At 48.4% G+C, this 15,500-nt stretch overlaps 1 protein-coding gene across 1 annotated transcript; it reads right to left on the bottom strand.

Moving 5' to 3' along the window:
- Positions 1–4,320: 4,320 nt before the first annotated feature.
- TBR1 (T-box brain transcription factor 1) lies at positions 4,321–14,372 on the bottom strand. Its single transcript, XM_004266268.3, has 6 exons — positions 12,933–14,372; positions 12,217–12,371; positions 11,741–11,862; positions 10,944–11,102; positions 9,924–9,985; positions 4,321–6,863 (listed from the first exon to the last, which is right to left on the bottom strand). The coding sequence occupies exons 1-6, from the start codon at positions 13,622–13,624 to the stop codon at positions 6,008–6,010; spliced, it is 2,046 nt and encodes a 681-aa protein (XP_004266316.1). The 5' UTR covers positions 13,625–14,372; the 3' UTR covers positions 4,321–6,007.
- Positions 14,373–15,500: the final 1,128 nt, after the last annotated feature.

The raw sequence follows: 15,500 nt of genomic DNA, 5'->3' as shown, positions 1-15,500 counted from the left end.
TTCAACCAGAAAGTTCAATTAACTTGCCATTTCTTGAAACTTAGTGTATATGTATATACATATGTAATGCATGTATATGACATATATATACTAAGTAAGTATAACTTTTGTCCCCAAACTTAAAGTTAACCTTATATTCTTTTTTTTCTACTAGTATTGAAACAAAATATATATTAGCCAAAATGTTAGCCAAAATAACCAGAGGCATATCCCTAGAGATGCTCTCCCTTCATAAATTCCATCTTCTCCTCATGAAAGGTTGGCCAAGATACATAAGTATACATGCTTTGTATATAAAATGAGTGCCTTGTCATGCAGATATTTTTAGAGTTGAAATCCAAAATAATTTTAATATAAAATTCAAGTTATAAATCACAGGATATGTTCATAAGGAACCTAGTGATAAGTAATAGGTCAAACAACCTGAAAGAATCAGCTTGTGGTACAAGTTTCATTGCATTAATAATGTCACAGTTAGTGTGTTTATTAAATTAAGTATTACCAGCAAGGGTCTTCTAAATGCCACGTTCCTAATACTAGACCACATATTTATTTCAGAGTTAGCACAGGAAGATGGGGATCTATCACTAGAAGGTCTATTAAGCCATGTTCTTTTTTTCCATTGCTTTAATGGAACTATTCAAATCAAATTTTTCACACTATGCCTTGAACACCACTGCAAACCATACTGTGAGTGTAAAATACATGCAAGGCGGATATAATCAGCTCAGATGTGACCAGTGACTTGTACACCATCAAGTTTACTTTATTGTGAAAGCAGTGGGGTTTTCTTTCAAGTGAATATATTTTTAAATACGTTGCAACCTAACTTACAAGCTGAAGACCAGAACCAGGAAGACAATACAAATCTCAAAGCAACTGAATTAAATCAAATATAATGCAATGCCTAAAATCCTACTTTGTAGGATTTTTGTCTCTGTCTTCCTACTGCCTACTTTGTCTCTGTCTTCCTTGACTCATCTTGTTCTGGCAAAAGAAAAACTCACTATCCAAAAGTAAATCTTGCACTAAAATTGTAAATTCAATAAATCAAAGAGATTCAACTTGCTTAAAAATTCTCAGCTACCTTTTCAAAGACTGATTCTACTGATATTAGGATGAACATTTACTCTTTAAAATATTAAAATTAACCAAGCAATTGCCCACATACCAGCGTAAATTAAATATTTAAAAAACTGAATGCTTATCACTGGTCTTTAAAGTTGCTGACTTCTTCAAAGTAAGTTTGCCTAAAAATGAGAATAATTGTTACTGTTTCCTATGGAGGAATCTAGATTGGTTTGTTTTCACACAGGATCATAAGCTCTGCGATTTTTCCTATCTCCATGGCTAAAACGCATACATGATAAAATAACTCATATACGCATAGAAAAGGTGCTGCACCAGAGGACAGGCAGAACATTTTATAAAAATCACTTATGTACACAAATACGTTGCCCAAATACTGCTACAGTGCATTTTAAATTCCCCGAGAATGTAAATAGCCTCTGCTCAACAAGGCTTTTGTTCCTAGCCTGCACCCTAAACAGCAAGTACAACATCCTTGAAAGCTCACTCCTAAAAAGATAAATACTTAGCATCACAAAAAAAAGGTGGGTCACAGTGAGTTTTAGCAACAGGATTTATAAGAAAATGTAACTGCAGGAGGTAAGATGGTTCATAAAGTTCTCCATAGACCCTAAATTACAACATTTTAAGAGCTCGGGGGATGTTAAGTCAGTCCTAAAGAGACAGAAACGACCTGATTTTTGGAGCAAACCCAGTAAGTTTCTGCTAGGCCTACAAAGGCTTTCACGCCCTAAATCCTAGTGGGTTGCCCGGCTTGGGAGGGCCGCACCCAAGGCCAGAGTCAAGGCCGCGAGCCACGCTGGACCGGACTCTTGAAGGGACAGGAGAACCGCCTGGACTCCAGGTCTGGACCTACGCTGGGCCCCCTGTCTAGACGCGCGGCCTGAATCCCTGCCTGCGTTCCTCGCCTGGACTCCCGGCCTGGATCCACGGCGGGGACAGCCAGGGCGCAGCCGCCCCCCACCGCCACCCAACGGCGAAGCCAGAGAGCCTGGGCCCAGGCTCAGCGGCACAGACCAGGCCTTCGGAGCCGCCCCACTGCCGGCCGAACTCGTGCGGATGTCCGTCCCCGCCGGCCTGGGCTCCCGGACGCCCTCGACCGCAGCGCGCTCTGTGCCCGCCCGTCGGCCACCCTGACCCGCGGCACCAGCTCGAAGGTGAAGAACGCAGGGCGCAGCGTCTCTGGGCTCGAGCGGCGCCTGCCCGCCGCGCTCGGCCCCAAGCGGCTGGTGGGCAAGGAGCTAAGATGGCGAGGGATGCGAGTGGCGGGAAGGCTGGAGCCAGAATAGAATGCTAGCCGCACGCTCGCCTTTTTTTTCTTTCTTTCTCTTTTTGAAAAGACACTTTGGAAAACTGGGGAAATCTGCAGTTTACGGGGAGGATTCGTCATCCTTCTCCGTCCCTCCCCTGACTCCTACCCTCACGGAGGTAAAAAGGCAACTCGAAATCTAACCCGGGACGCGAACTCTGGTTCCCGCAGGCCCTCCCAAAACGAACTCTGATTTCCTTGGAATAGCAGCAGCTTCTCCGACACATTGACAGTGTCACTTCACTAGACACCCAAGACTCCTTGGAAGCCAGGAGAAATGATCATGCTTGCAAAGGACAGGAAAGCACACTGCCTCCGAGAGGAGCGCGGAGCTGCAAATTTACCTCACGGTGACTCAGTCCACACAGCAGATGGTGCAAAGCTGCAAGGGAAACGACCTCCCCAATTTTTTTAAGTACTTCCTAATAGCAGCTAAGTGCGTCTTTCAGTACCGGGCACTACGTTCCTGTGAAATCTATCCTCGGCTTCTAAGAGCTTCGTTTCCGCACATGACACCGACTCCTTTGTTCGCGGTGACTCTGACCCGAGGGCGGCAGGTCTGGCCGGGCGCCGCGCTCCGACCGCCAGGCTCACTCCCGGAAGCCCAGCGCGGCCCCCGCTACCCCTCGCCCTCGGCCTGGGCGTCCCCGGGCCTCCCGGCTGCACGTGCGCCTCCTGCTCGGCGGCAGCGAGGTCGCAAGAGCGCAGGGCCAGTGGGTGATTGCAGGAACACACTGCTCCACTTCACTCGCCACGCAGGCCCCCTGTTTTGTGCTTTTTGTCCTCTTGTTTAGTTCTTAGGTGTGGGAACGGAGAAACACAAAGGAAAATCAGTCTTCACTGTTCTATGTGGCAGACAAAACTCCGCGGAACGCCGTCTAGTGGCGAAATCGCCCAGGGAAGGCAAATCGGTCTTGTTCCCCCCACCAATTTTCACTTTAATTGGAACTTTGAAGCCTCTTTGCATCTGTCAAATTGCAAAGGGGATACACGACCGTCTCTGGGTGGTGGTAAATTTCGTCCCATAACCTGAGACTGGCCCAGACTAAGCAAGAAAGTTGAACCATTCTCCACCTCTTTCTTGGATCTCGTTTCTCTGGACACAAAAGTACAAAAATCGCTTCTCCAGGAGGTAAAGGCAGAGCTCTGCGGACACCTTGACTAAGACGCAGCGACCCCCCAGCTGGAATATCCACATTTCTGTATTTTTTTTCTCAAGGGATGGGGATCTGGCTTGGGCAGGACTGGCACAGGAGTTCCGTTGTAGAAAAGACGGGAGTGGTGCCCCCCAGATACCTCCTAAAGCAAGTTTTAAGCTCAGTGGTTAAATACCGACCTTTCACGAGTTTGCTCTATGAGTCCTTCCCCCCCTCCAACCCCTCCCAAATCCCCCCAAAACAATCCACTCAAGAAATGTAGGCCATCCTGTGTATTCATTTACGGATTCACCACTCAACTCCAAGGCCTCGTATTTAAGGACCGGAATTTTCGACATCTGCCTAGAGCTGCGGTCAACAGCCTATTTTGACAAGCATTTAAATCACACCCTTTTCTTGCCCAAAGCCTCCCTCCTGACTTTGTGAAATTTAAAGAAATTCTAAATTTCGTATTAAAGACCCTCCTTTTCCTGCTCACGTTATTTCCTACTTAAAGATATAAGGAAGTGTCTACATTTTCCTGAAAAAAAGAAAAAGTGCAACAAAGTAAAACGACTCACAGGGAACTAAGTAGTTGTAAATAAGAGGAAAAAAAGTAATTACTGGTAGTGCTATAAAACAAATTTAAGAAGAAAACGGGAGGCAGTTTCCACTAAACAGACTGCCCCATATTGGAGTAGGGACAGGCTATTCTTCCTTAACCCTTAAAAATAATCATCTACAATTAAATTATTTTCAAACTGTAAACTGCTTTCAAACACCATAGCATTTTACCAGATTTATTTTACTTGTTATACACAGACGATACAAACGAGCAAAAAACAAAACGTTTCTCAATGGAGTGTGTACTTGTATAAATTATTCAGTTCACAGACAAAACGAAACAAATATAAAAATCACAACATTAGATTTACAGAAGAGCCAAAATATACACACGTTTAGACCCTGAATTCCTATCAGGAAAAAAAATCCCCCCAATGGACTGAATCTAGATTGAATATTGTGTATGATGCATATTTCACATTAATTTTAAAATACAAAAAAAAGTATAGGTTTGCTACACAACATTAGAAATCCTACTAATCTATTTTCAGGGGGATTAGTGCTCCTTATCAAATATAACAAGACTTAGTGGGAGGGGGAAAAACAGTCTTACTTGCATTAATGCTAGTGTTTTCCCAAGGAAGTCAAATTGCAGCTGTTTCTAGGTGTCGGGGAAATCATTTTCAAAACTAAAATGCAGTAAAATATACAACTCACACAATTCATCTTCACTAGACTACACTATAGTTACCAACAATTCAGTCATCTATATCATTAGTAGAATATTCATTACAAAGATTTACAGCATATAAAGGTGGAGGGGGGAACTGAAAAGATACTCAGAAACAGTTTGTCAGCATATGTGGCACCTGCACAGACCAGTAATGGATTTGGCACTTGGGGAAAAACAAATAAGGCAAAATAATATTGCTGATGTCGAGCTATTCTATTTAGAAGTAAGGGGTAAAAAACATATAATTCCAGTTAGCTTTGCTTTGCAGGCATCATGCCACTTAATCGACTTGCCTATGAAAAGACACCTATCCTTTACAGGTGTTTGGTCAGATTCTCCTTAGCTATTTGTGTGCAGTAGGGCAGAGTAATTATTTCATGCAACGGATTGAGGAGAAGTGAGAAACCCATCATTATCTAGTTTTTCAAGTTTCAAGTTTTCAGAGCCTCTTAGAATATTGTTAATTATCCCACCAGAAAAAATGTTAAAGGGGAGGGGGGTGGAGAAAAAGGCAAAGAAAGGAAAAGAAATGAACGAGAAGGTTAAGCATGAACTGGTTTTGTGCCTTGACGATGAGAATAAAAACTAGCCATTCGTTACAGTAAATTAACACTATATACAGTCATTTCACAGGCTTTGTTCCACTAAAATTATTAACATCCCTACCATCCATCCATCCATCCACTCGGGGATAAGAAAGGACGCGCTGGGGGGTCCAGGTTCTAGAGTCAATATCCTACGGTTAATGGGGAGGCCGAGATTTGGCGGGTCGGAATAGCTGCTGCCTGACAGGACTGCCCAGGTCTCCTAAAGGTGAAGAGTTTCATTACCAGAAAGGGAAGGAGAGGGTGAGAAAAAGACGAGGGGAAGGGGAATTGTTGGGAGGATAACTTCACAGAAGGTTCGGAAGTAGGAAAACCAAAAGGTTTACAGCCAAGTTGAAGGTCGGTGCGCTAATTGCGGAAACTGCTGTGCAAAAAAAAAAAAAGAAAGAAAGAAAAGGTTAAAATTACACTCGGAGACCTGTACTAATCCGCTGCAGACGGTGTTCGAGGGTCAAACAAACTGAGGGGGCGCGCGAGTGGGGCGTGGGCAGGAGGCGCAGGGGGAGAGGCGCGAGGGGCTGGCGGGGGCCCGGCCGCGGCGGGGCGCGGGGCCGAGGCGGGCAGGGGCGGCCTAGCTGTGCGAGTAGAAGCCGTAGTAGCCGCCTATGTCCTTGGCGCAGTTCTTCTCGCAGTCCCGCTGGGCCAGCACCTCGCTCTTGAGCGGGGACGAGCTCTCGGACACGGGAGTGTCAGCGGGCGAGATCCGCCTCCGTTTGGCCTGCTCGTAAATCCCCGAGTCGCTCGAGTCGATGGACTTGATGGAGGAGGGCGTCTCGATCCAGCTGGAGTCGGACAGGTCCTTGGGCTTGGCGTCCTCGGCGCCGGGCGGCAGCGGCGAGCGCTCGGCGGCCAAGCCCTCGGCCTCCTCGCCCAGGTAGGGGTTGGCGCCGGCCATACGCGCGGCGGCCGCGGCGCTGTTGGGCCAGCAGGGCAGCACCGAGCCCGACTTGGCGCCGCAGTACTGCGGGGGGCTGCGCGCGCCCCAGCCCGACGGGTCGGCGTAGTAGCCGAGCGGGCGGCCCGTGCAGCCGGCCGCCTGCAGCGGCAGCGCCTTCACGCCGGCCGCCGCGTACGAGAGCAGCGTGGCCGCGTTGCCCGCGAAGTCCGTGGCCGTGTCGTAGGCCGAGGCGGCGAAGTCCAGCCGGTTGTTGGCCGGCGTCACAAACCAGCGCTGCGGCGACGGCGCGCCCGGGTCCTCGGCCTGCTGCGGCGACAGCAGCCCGTTGGTGTGCGGCACGCTGCGGTCCGTGCCCGGCCCGGGGCCCGCGCCCGCGCCCGGGTGGAAGCGGGCCTTGGCGTAGTTGCTCACGAACTGGTCCTGCAGGAAAGAGCCGGCCATGGCGTAGCGGGCCCCGGGCACGATCTGCGAGCGCGGGGAGTCGTTGGGCGAGGGGGTCAGGCGGTCCATGTCGCAGCCAGTGTAGATCCTGCGAGGGAGGGAGAGAGAGAGAACCGAAGGGTGGCGCCAGGTCCCTTCGGGGGGCAAAAGGGAAGGCCACCCCTGGTTGCCCACCCACACCATCTCCACGTGTAACCTGCCGCCGTCCAGGATGGAGACAGACAAAAGGTCACAGACCTGCATCCTCTCCAAAATAAATCGTGAAATTATAAAGGAATCAATCTGTCTATTCAGGGACCTAAAAATGATACAGGTGAAGAGGAAGGCTTCCCTCCTCTCTTGCGTTCTCTCGCCAGGTGCACAGGGGGCCCGAGAGAGGAGCACAGCAAGGGATTCTCATCCCACTTCTCCACTGTATGTGTACACATTATGGCAGATTTACCCAGGAACTAAGGTGTTATTTGCCCAGTGGGCCTTTCTTCTTCGGTGAGAGTTTCTGAGCGAAATTTCTAAACAAGTCACCCACTTCCACCCTTTTAAGACCGCTTTCCTCCATTTGACACACGCGCGGGCCCCCCAGGTACTGACAAGCATCGGACTGGTTTTCGCCAGTCTGCTGAGACCCGGGAGGGTTACTGCTGCAAGCCTCCGCAGGACTTACTGTCTTGTTTTCCCCGTGTGATCTTTCAACCCCCAGCTCCCGACCACTAATACAAACAAGAATTACTACTTGGAAACAAAGTCATCAATCAGTAAAATTCTTTTGCAGAGAAAAAGCATTCTTTACTCTGACCTTCTTTCCCCAGCTTTTGATCTGTTACTGGTTAAAAACAACAGCAACAACAACTTGGGGGGCAAACTCTTGAAGTACAGTTATCAACCTCCGCCAAGCAGTCTCCCACTAATAATAGCTCATCCTTATACAACTTGATTATGTGTACCAGGCACCCTTGTGTAGGACTGTACAGACAGTAATTTATTTAACCATCACAACAATTTTCCAAGTTAGGTACCATTATTATCCCACTTTACAGGTGAAGAAACTGAGGCAAAGGGAAGTTAAATAACTTGCCCAACCCCATACAGTAATTGTGTTACTAAGAATTACCTTATAGAAAATAGTCAAAGATTAGCTCTAGGCCCTGGGCCTAGAAAATCCCATTCGAATTGAGAAGGAACCAGAGATTGGATCAAGATTGGTCGAAGTATTTTCTCATACACATACACACATGCCTCCCTTTTTATTTAGCTCACACATAAATGTTTTAATCTTTAATCAACAGACTGTTTTGAAAGAGAGCCTCAGTCTTGTCAGACCTCAATCCTTTGGGGAGGAGATTCCCTGGTGAGTGGCCAAGCAAACCCCCTGGCCCCCCTGAACTCTTCATTGCTCTCCCTGTTTCTCCAAAAGTGAGCCAGGCCCAAATAACCGCATGAACAGTGGAAAGGGAGTGTCATAAACCATTCTACTCTTCTCTAACCCATAAATGTCTAAGATAACCACTTGTACAGTTAAAGAAGCTTTTTATGAGAAATATGTAGTGATTTAAGAACCAAATGGAAGTGGTTTTTTCCAACAGAAGTCAGCCAGAAGAGGGGCAAGTGAGTGTTATGCTGTGGCTGCTCAGGTGCAGTTTGCTTACTGCACAAAATTTCCCTCCTGAAATTTAAGTCCAGCCTCAAATAAGAACAAGTAGAGGGAGGCAGGAAGGGAACATAACCAGCAAGGTGCAAATACCTTCTCTGTTTACCACCACAATATTTTAAAAAGAAAAAAAAAAACAACAATCTGCAAAAGATACAGTTTATATGCCCATCCAGGTCCCAACCCACTTGGGATTACTGAATTGATTTGTGCAAAATAAATGCTTTGGAACAGATGTTCACAGCAGAATTAAAAGCTCAAAATCTACAAGACCCCCTAGTACAGAGACCAATATCTCTGGTCTCATGGGCCACACACTTTCCACTGTGCTGAGCCCACTTTTTTTAGATTGTGAGGAAGGACTAGAGTAGCCAAGTTTTTTTTTCCTGGGGAATCATACTGATGAGGCTTGCTTCCTTTGGACCACTTTTGAGGGATGCACATGGCAGTTACAGGCAGTACCATCCATGACTGTCTTTTCAATTTGTTATAAAAATATCAGGAGGGAAGTTCGGTATCTACCTGGAGATAGCCACTTGTCTCCTCCACAAATTTAATCTATTCCTAGTCAAAGACAGATTCAACTTTGTAGTTCTATCCCAAGCACTTAATGCAAGCCATGAAATTAAAATGTATATATTCTTCCCTTCTATGGTCAGAAAAAAGTGAAGGGATCACCATAATCCAGATTTAGATTTTGCTATATAACTCTATCTGAACTCCTAGGCACTATACCTGGGCTCTGAGGAAGAACGCTAGAACAAGCCCAGGAAGTATTCAGTTTACACCTACTGTTGCCCCCAGAGGACAGCATTTTGATAGAAAAGACATGGAGTAGGTAAGTGATGCCTGGAGAAAAGGGAACCAACACATTTAATTAAAACGCACCTAGATAAAAACAATAAGAGGAAATATTTTTCTTTCGAAGCATAAATAATACACAGCAACAGAACCTGGGTCCTTCCCAAAGCCTGAAGTGACTGCAATATCGGCTGTGCTCGTGAACTTGCCTGTAGTGGGTGCACATTTTTATTCAGTCCATAGTAAACTTGCACAGAAAAAGCTATTACACAAAACTTGGAAATGGGTAAATAAAAGTCACATATGCCAAGGAGACTGTAACAACTGCCAGAGCCACATGCACTTTCAGGCAGACTCGGGTGGTTTCAGACACAGACAATCTGAGCTGAGCATCTGCAGTGCCACATACAACTCGCGCACCCGGGAACCAGGGCGGCTTCCCCAGCCAGCCAGTCCCCGAGCCCCGCCAACAACTTTGTAATTCACGCAAAAGCTAAAAATAGGCAGAGGAAACCTTTCACCAAAACCACAGAAGTACTAAGCCAGGTCACCAGAGAGAAGGGGAGCCGACAAAAAGGAAAGGAAAACCTCGAAAACAACCCTGTCTTCACACTTTCTAGCTTCCAAAAGCCTTGTACAAAGCAATGCACCTTTGACCTAAAGCCCAATTCCACAAATTTGAGAAAGTGCAAAACTACTTACGTGTCATAATTATCCCGAAATCCTTTTGCAAAGGGGTTGTGATCTATTTTCAGTTGTGTAATCTGGAAAAGAGAAAAAAAGATTAATACGATTTTACATTCTATACAGAGGATTGGGTGTTTAAGGATATGTCATCTGCCGCTTTTTACAGGGGCTTACGGCCCACAATTTCATTAAATAGCAAAGTTTCCCTAATTGAAAAATTTGAGGGAATGGGTGGAAAGGAAAAAAAAGAAAGTATGATGAAAGTTATGAGGAACATGTTTAAATTAATGGTGACTAAAACTAAAGAATTGCTTTCAATTAGCTCTCCCATGTGTTCTAAATTGGTTCAAATGCTCATTTTTTTAAAATGCTTGTTACATAATGCCCTTACTCAGGCAAAAATCTTTAAGGGGCACTTGAATTCATCACTAAAAAATGTTGCGTATCTTAAATGTTTCATCATATTTTTTAAAATTGGTCGCTTTTGATACACAACTTGAAAAACCCACAAGCTGCATCTTAAAATCAGTTTTGATTTAAAATAAACGCATATTTTTAACTTCTAATATTTTCATTTAAGTTTTTAAAAAACACCATCAATTCTAGTAGTCAAATCAACAGTAGTAAAATAAGTTTCTGCAAACTTGCAAATGCTTAAGTTCAAACTGCTAGAAAACTCACTTCGTAGCCCCCAGTAATTTATTGTAGGTTTTAAATATATGAATGTGGGTTTCTTTTGATCACCCAGAAAGTGATACTTGAAAACTAAATAAAAATTCCCAAGAGGCCCGAGAAATTCTGGTCACCTTAAAGGTGGCCCGGGTGACCCGCGACGGAGACGAATAGGAAGCGTTTTCCCACCGGCTAGGTGTTCAGGGAAGGTGCCCAGCAGGCCCCTAGACCTACGCCTAAAAGGCGCAGCAGAGCCAGCTGCGGCTGACGTTAGTGCCAGAGCGGGGGATGGCCGGGGGTAGCGGCGCGGGCCTGGAGAAGCCGGTGCCGACCGCCGCGCGCCCAGCCCCCAGGCCTCCTTACATCGGTGTTCTGGTAGGCGGTGACGGCGATGAACTGAGTCTCGGGAAAAGTGAATGTCTGCACGCGGCCGGGCTGGCTGGTGTCCTCCGTGCCGTCCTCGTTCACTTCCACCACATGCAGGCGGGGCTGGTACTTGTGCAAGGACTGCAAAACCACCATCTGTCCGGCGGAGAGAAAGGGGAGCGCCGGGCGGCGCGTTAACGCAGCCGGCGTGCGCGGGGCTCTGCGCCGCCCGCCGCGCGGAGGCTGCAAGGAGCCCGCCGCCCCTAGTAACTGATAGCGGGCCTCGCCCGGCTGGTGACTGGCTGGCGGGGGCAGACCAGCCCTCGCTGCCCGGGAGCACGGATCGCCCGAGCACGGGAGGAAAACCAAACCCGACCGCCCGATCCTCAGGGCCCTTCTCCCTGTCCTCCTTTAAGGAGAAACAAAGATTTTCACAACCTGCAGATCCTGCGCGTTTCCTTCTCAAAATCAACCAAGTATTTGTACTTGGGAAGGTTGGGAACTCGGGAATTGGGCGAGAGGGGGGGAGAAGAACAACTTTGTAGATTGTTTAATATAATTTCGGAGGATGGAAATAGAATTTTTTAGAAGTCTTTTTAATGAAGCAAAGAAACGTGCCCAGTTTCTCATGTTGGTTTAAAGTGATGAACTGGATCTTAGGGAGGGACGAGTATGTATAAGTGAGTGTGTGTGTGTGTGTGTGTGTGTGTGTGAGAGAGAGAGAGAGAGAGAGAGAGAGAGAGAGAGAGAGAGAAAGAGAGGGAGAGAGAGAAATGAGCGCTTGAGCCACTGACCTGCCCATTGTTGTTTGAAGCTCCTTTGTTGTTTGTAAGTTTTAATTTTCCAAAAGAGATTTCTTGACGCATCCAGTGAGCCCCCGTGTTGGGGGAATCCGGATGCATATAGACCCGATTTCCTAGAGAAAGAAACAAGTTGTTTACATGTGCCCCGGGCACTGCCCAGTCTTAACTCCTCACCACGTAGGACACACACACATATACACATACGCACACCCCTTATTCCACTGTGAGGCCCATTAGCTGGGGCTTTTTAGGCCGTGCTTTCTTCCTATTAACTGGGATGATTAAAATTGCTTTTGCATAATCCTCCCCCTTCTCGCGGCTCAGTCTGTCCCCCTATCCCCCTCGTTTGCTTTTAGAAGTCATTGGCCGATCGTTTTAAAAGTCGCTCGAGCCAGTCCACAAAGGCTTTAATTAATCATTCTCACCTAAATAAGTGTCAGGAAAACGTGTTAATTGGAAGGACTTGCCTTGCACATTGGTGTCCGCTTTGCCGCAAGGAACCCATTTGCCTCCTTGAAACCTCCAGTGATTGGGATCCGCCAAAATCACATCCACAAAAATATTGTAATGAGCCGTGGGATCGAGACCAGAAATGTTAAAACTTAAAAAAGGAAACATGCGCCTATTTAAATTAGGAAGGGGGGAGAAAACAAGGGGGAAAAACATAAATGTTAAAGATTAAATGCAAGAAGCGAGGCGCCAGATAGCAAAGCAAAACTTGTTCTCTCAGCGTCAATGAGCGAATGTTTGCTGGGTTGGAAAAGGGGTGGTGGCGGAGGAAAAGAAGTGGGGCTGAAGTCGGGGAGTCGGCAGGTAGCACTGCCCAGCTGAAAAGCGAGATTGGCGACCCGAATCTCCACCTGTCGGTGCATCGGGCGTTGATGCGTCCCTCCCATCTCCCGGCCACCGGCCAGGGCTCTCCCCCTCTCTCTCGCTCTCCTTTCTCCGGCCACTGACTGGCTCTCCGACCACCTTTCTAGAGCGGGACCCCCCTCCCCGACATCACCGCGGTGGCTAGACCTTCCACTTTCCGTTTTTCCAACACCAGCCAACTCTAGGACGCGCCAGAGCGCCTTCCACTCTGCTCCCGACCCCGAATCTTCGCTGCCGCGGCGGTCACAAGCCGGGTGCACTTGCCCCCGGACCGCGCCTGGAGCAGCGGCAGCCAAGAACGTAGCATTACCTGCCCTGTTTGGTGATGATCATCTCCGTTTGGTGCCGGTGAAATTTCAGCCAAAGGGGCCTGTTGCACAGGTACACCTGCGCTTTGCCGGGCACCAGCCCGGGCTGCGTGGAGGAGAACTGGTAGAACGGGGCTCCTTGGTAGGAGTGGCCGTACTGCTGTGGGTAGGGGTAGCCGGCGGTGGGGTAGCCCTGCGGTGAGGAGTTGGACAGGAGGCTGTTGTAGGCTCCGTTGGTGATGACCGGGTGGTGGGCCATGTAGCGGCTTGGGCTGCCGATGGAGAAGGCGGGGTGCGCAGGTCCGTGCTGCCCGGCGTACGGGAACATGGCACTGGGAGCAGTGGCCGCGGACTGTGGCTGGCTGGACTGAGAGAGGAGGTAGCGATCTGCAGCAGAGCCATCGAAACTGTGACGAAGCTCAGAGACCCCGTCCAAGACAGGAGAGAGTTTACTTCTCTGGACGTCCCCTGGTGAGTCCTTGGAGTCAGGAAAATTGTCTGTATCTGACTGATTCGTCATCCCCCTGGTAATTTTTTTCAGAGGTGAACTTCTCTCCAGGTTGTCAGTGGTCGAGATAATGGGATGATCGTGCAAGACGAGCTCAGATCCGCCTGAATGTGGGTAGCTGCTGCTCACATTGAGAAATTTCTTGGAGAGCATGATAGAAGGAGAAAGGCAGTGCTCCAGCTGCATAGCTCTGGAACCTGAACACTCACCCTCCTGTCCCTGGTTTTTAAAGTCCTATTTATCATAAACTAGAAATCCACAGACCCCCTCACTAGACAGAAAGCACTTCAACCAGCAAATGCTTCTCAAAGGTTTGATTTACTTTTTTTTTCCCTGGGAGAAGAGATTGGCCAATTGACACTATGCAGCAATCAGAAAAGGCTCACTTTTGATCTTGCTGCTTGTGCAGCCGATGAAACGGCTCCTGCCATTGGTTAACTGCTGACAGTAATTTAATTAGATAGACATTAATTAGGATAATCACCTGGCTCCTGGTCGCTGCGATCATGGCAAACTGAAGGGGATGATTTTATTGTTGGCTTGGGGGTGGGATGGGGAACGTGTGTTAGTTTTACATGAGCACTGTTGTGTCACCTTTAAGCTTTGTGACCACTGCTTTAGGAAGATTCAAAGATGTGCAATTTACTAAACATTTTCCTACCTTCTCCCCCCACCTCCCTCCTTTGGAGCTGAGGGGCGGAGGAGGGAATTCAACGATGCTAGGAGATTTTTCGGATCTGAATGAGCCAAATATTCAGTTGAATGTAACGATTTCAAGTGCAAAGTATACAAAGCGCGAGCCGGTGGCCTCTTCTCGCCCTGTAAAAGTTCCAGAGTCTGTCTTTTCCAGTTAATACAGAAGCACAAGACACCTGACCCAGTCCTTTGTGAGCAGGTCCTGTGTGTCCTCCACGAACACCCCCACCAACGCACACCTTTTAAACTACATACATACATAAATAAATCACTGCTGCTGAGAGCCACCTCCATGAGAGAGAGCGGGAAGGGGGAGTAGTGGGGGAGAAAGGCAAGCAACTCAGCCCCCCCATCCACCCACCTCGGGAAGGTTCGGTTTCTTGGTTGAGCACAGAAACAGTGACAATCAATGATCTCCTTTTTAAGTTTTGAAATAATCATAAGCTGTCGGGCTGAAGTGCCTTAATGTAGTTGCTGTGATGTTTACGAGGTCTTCCCTAAATATTTTATCAGCGAGCTTGGTTGCAGATTATCTGAAGAGCATCTAACTGGGGGCAGGCGCCATGCATGCCTCGCATGCCACTGCACTTCCTTCTCTCTGAGGTACGGCCTTGGCGACAGGTTCAAAAGCCTCGCCAGGAAAAGAGAGGGCCGGGTCCTCGCGCAAATGGGTTCCCTAGAAGCGTTGATCTGGGGAGACAGAGTGGAAGTGGTGTCAACGCAGTGATCGTTACGGAAGACTCTGTGTGTGTGTGTGTGTGTGTGTGTGTGTGTGTGTGTGTGTGTGTGTGTTTAATGTTTATATAATCTGGAGGGGAGAAAAAGAATCCATGCCAGTAATTTTAAAATGAGAAAGAATCTAAAGAGGAATAGAGAAAAGAACCAGTTTAAAAGGATGTTGGCACAAATCAATAGCACGAGGCCCAAAGCAGCACCGAGGTGTAGGAAGAAATCTCCCAGTACTGGGTCTACAGAGGAGCCCAGCCCTCCGCCCGAACCAGAGGGCCAAGAGGCTTCGCCGCTCTACGCTGCTTCCCGTGGCCAGCACCCGCCAACCTGCCCTCCTGTGGCTTTCCCGGGACGCCGAGCCGCGCGGGAACTAGGAGGAGGAGCGCAGCGCCGGAGCTCAGCTCGGCCCCGCGAGCTGGCTGACTGGCGGGCCGGCTCCACGCGGGGCACTGCGGGGGCAGGCGGCGAGAGAAGCCACCCCCGCGGCCGGCGCTCGGCCCCAGGCCAGCCGCCCCGCTCTGGCTCCATTGTCTAAGGTCCCCGTAGGCTCCCCAGCACCCTGGCGGTCCCGAGAGGGAGCCGCCCACAGACCCGGGGAGCGCGGGGCGAGCGGCCGCTGGCGCGGACCCCGGGGGCA

Source organism: Orcinus orca, chromosome 7 (genome assembly GCF_937001465.1).
Source record: "Orcinus orca chromosome 7, mOrcOrc1.1, whole genome shotgun sequence".
Lineage (NCBI taxonomy): Eukaryota > Metazoa > Chordata > Mammalia > Artiodactyla > Delphinidae > Orcinus > Orcinus orca.
Note: the sequence above shows the minus strand (reverse complement) of the source record. Positions and strands in the feature narration are given on the sequence as shown.

Excerpts from the sequence above, each read along its gene's own strand:
- TBR1 (XM_004266268.3), bottom strand. The coding sequence starts at position 13,624 with ATGCAGCTGGAGCACTGCCTTTCTCCTTCTATCATGCTCTCCAAGAAA. Across the intron at positions 12,372-12,932 it reads ATCATCACCAAACAGGGCAG|GCGCATGTTTCCTTTTTTAA; the intron begins GTAATGCTACGT and ends TAATTTAAATAG. Across the intron at positions 9,986-10,943 it reads CCGCCTACCAGAACACCGAT|ATTACACAACTGAAAATAGA; the intron begins GTAAGGAGGCCT and ends TCTCTTTTCCAG.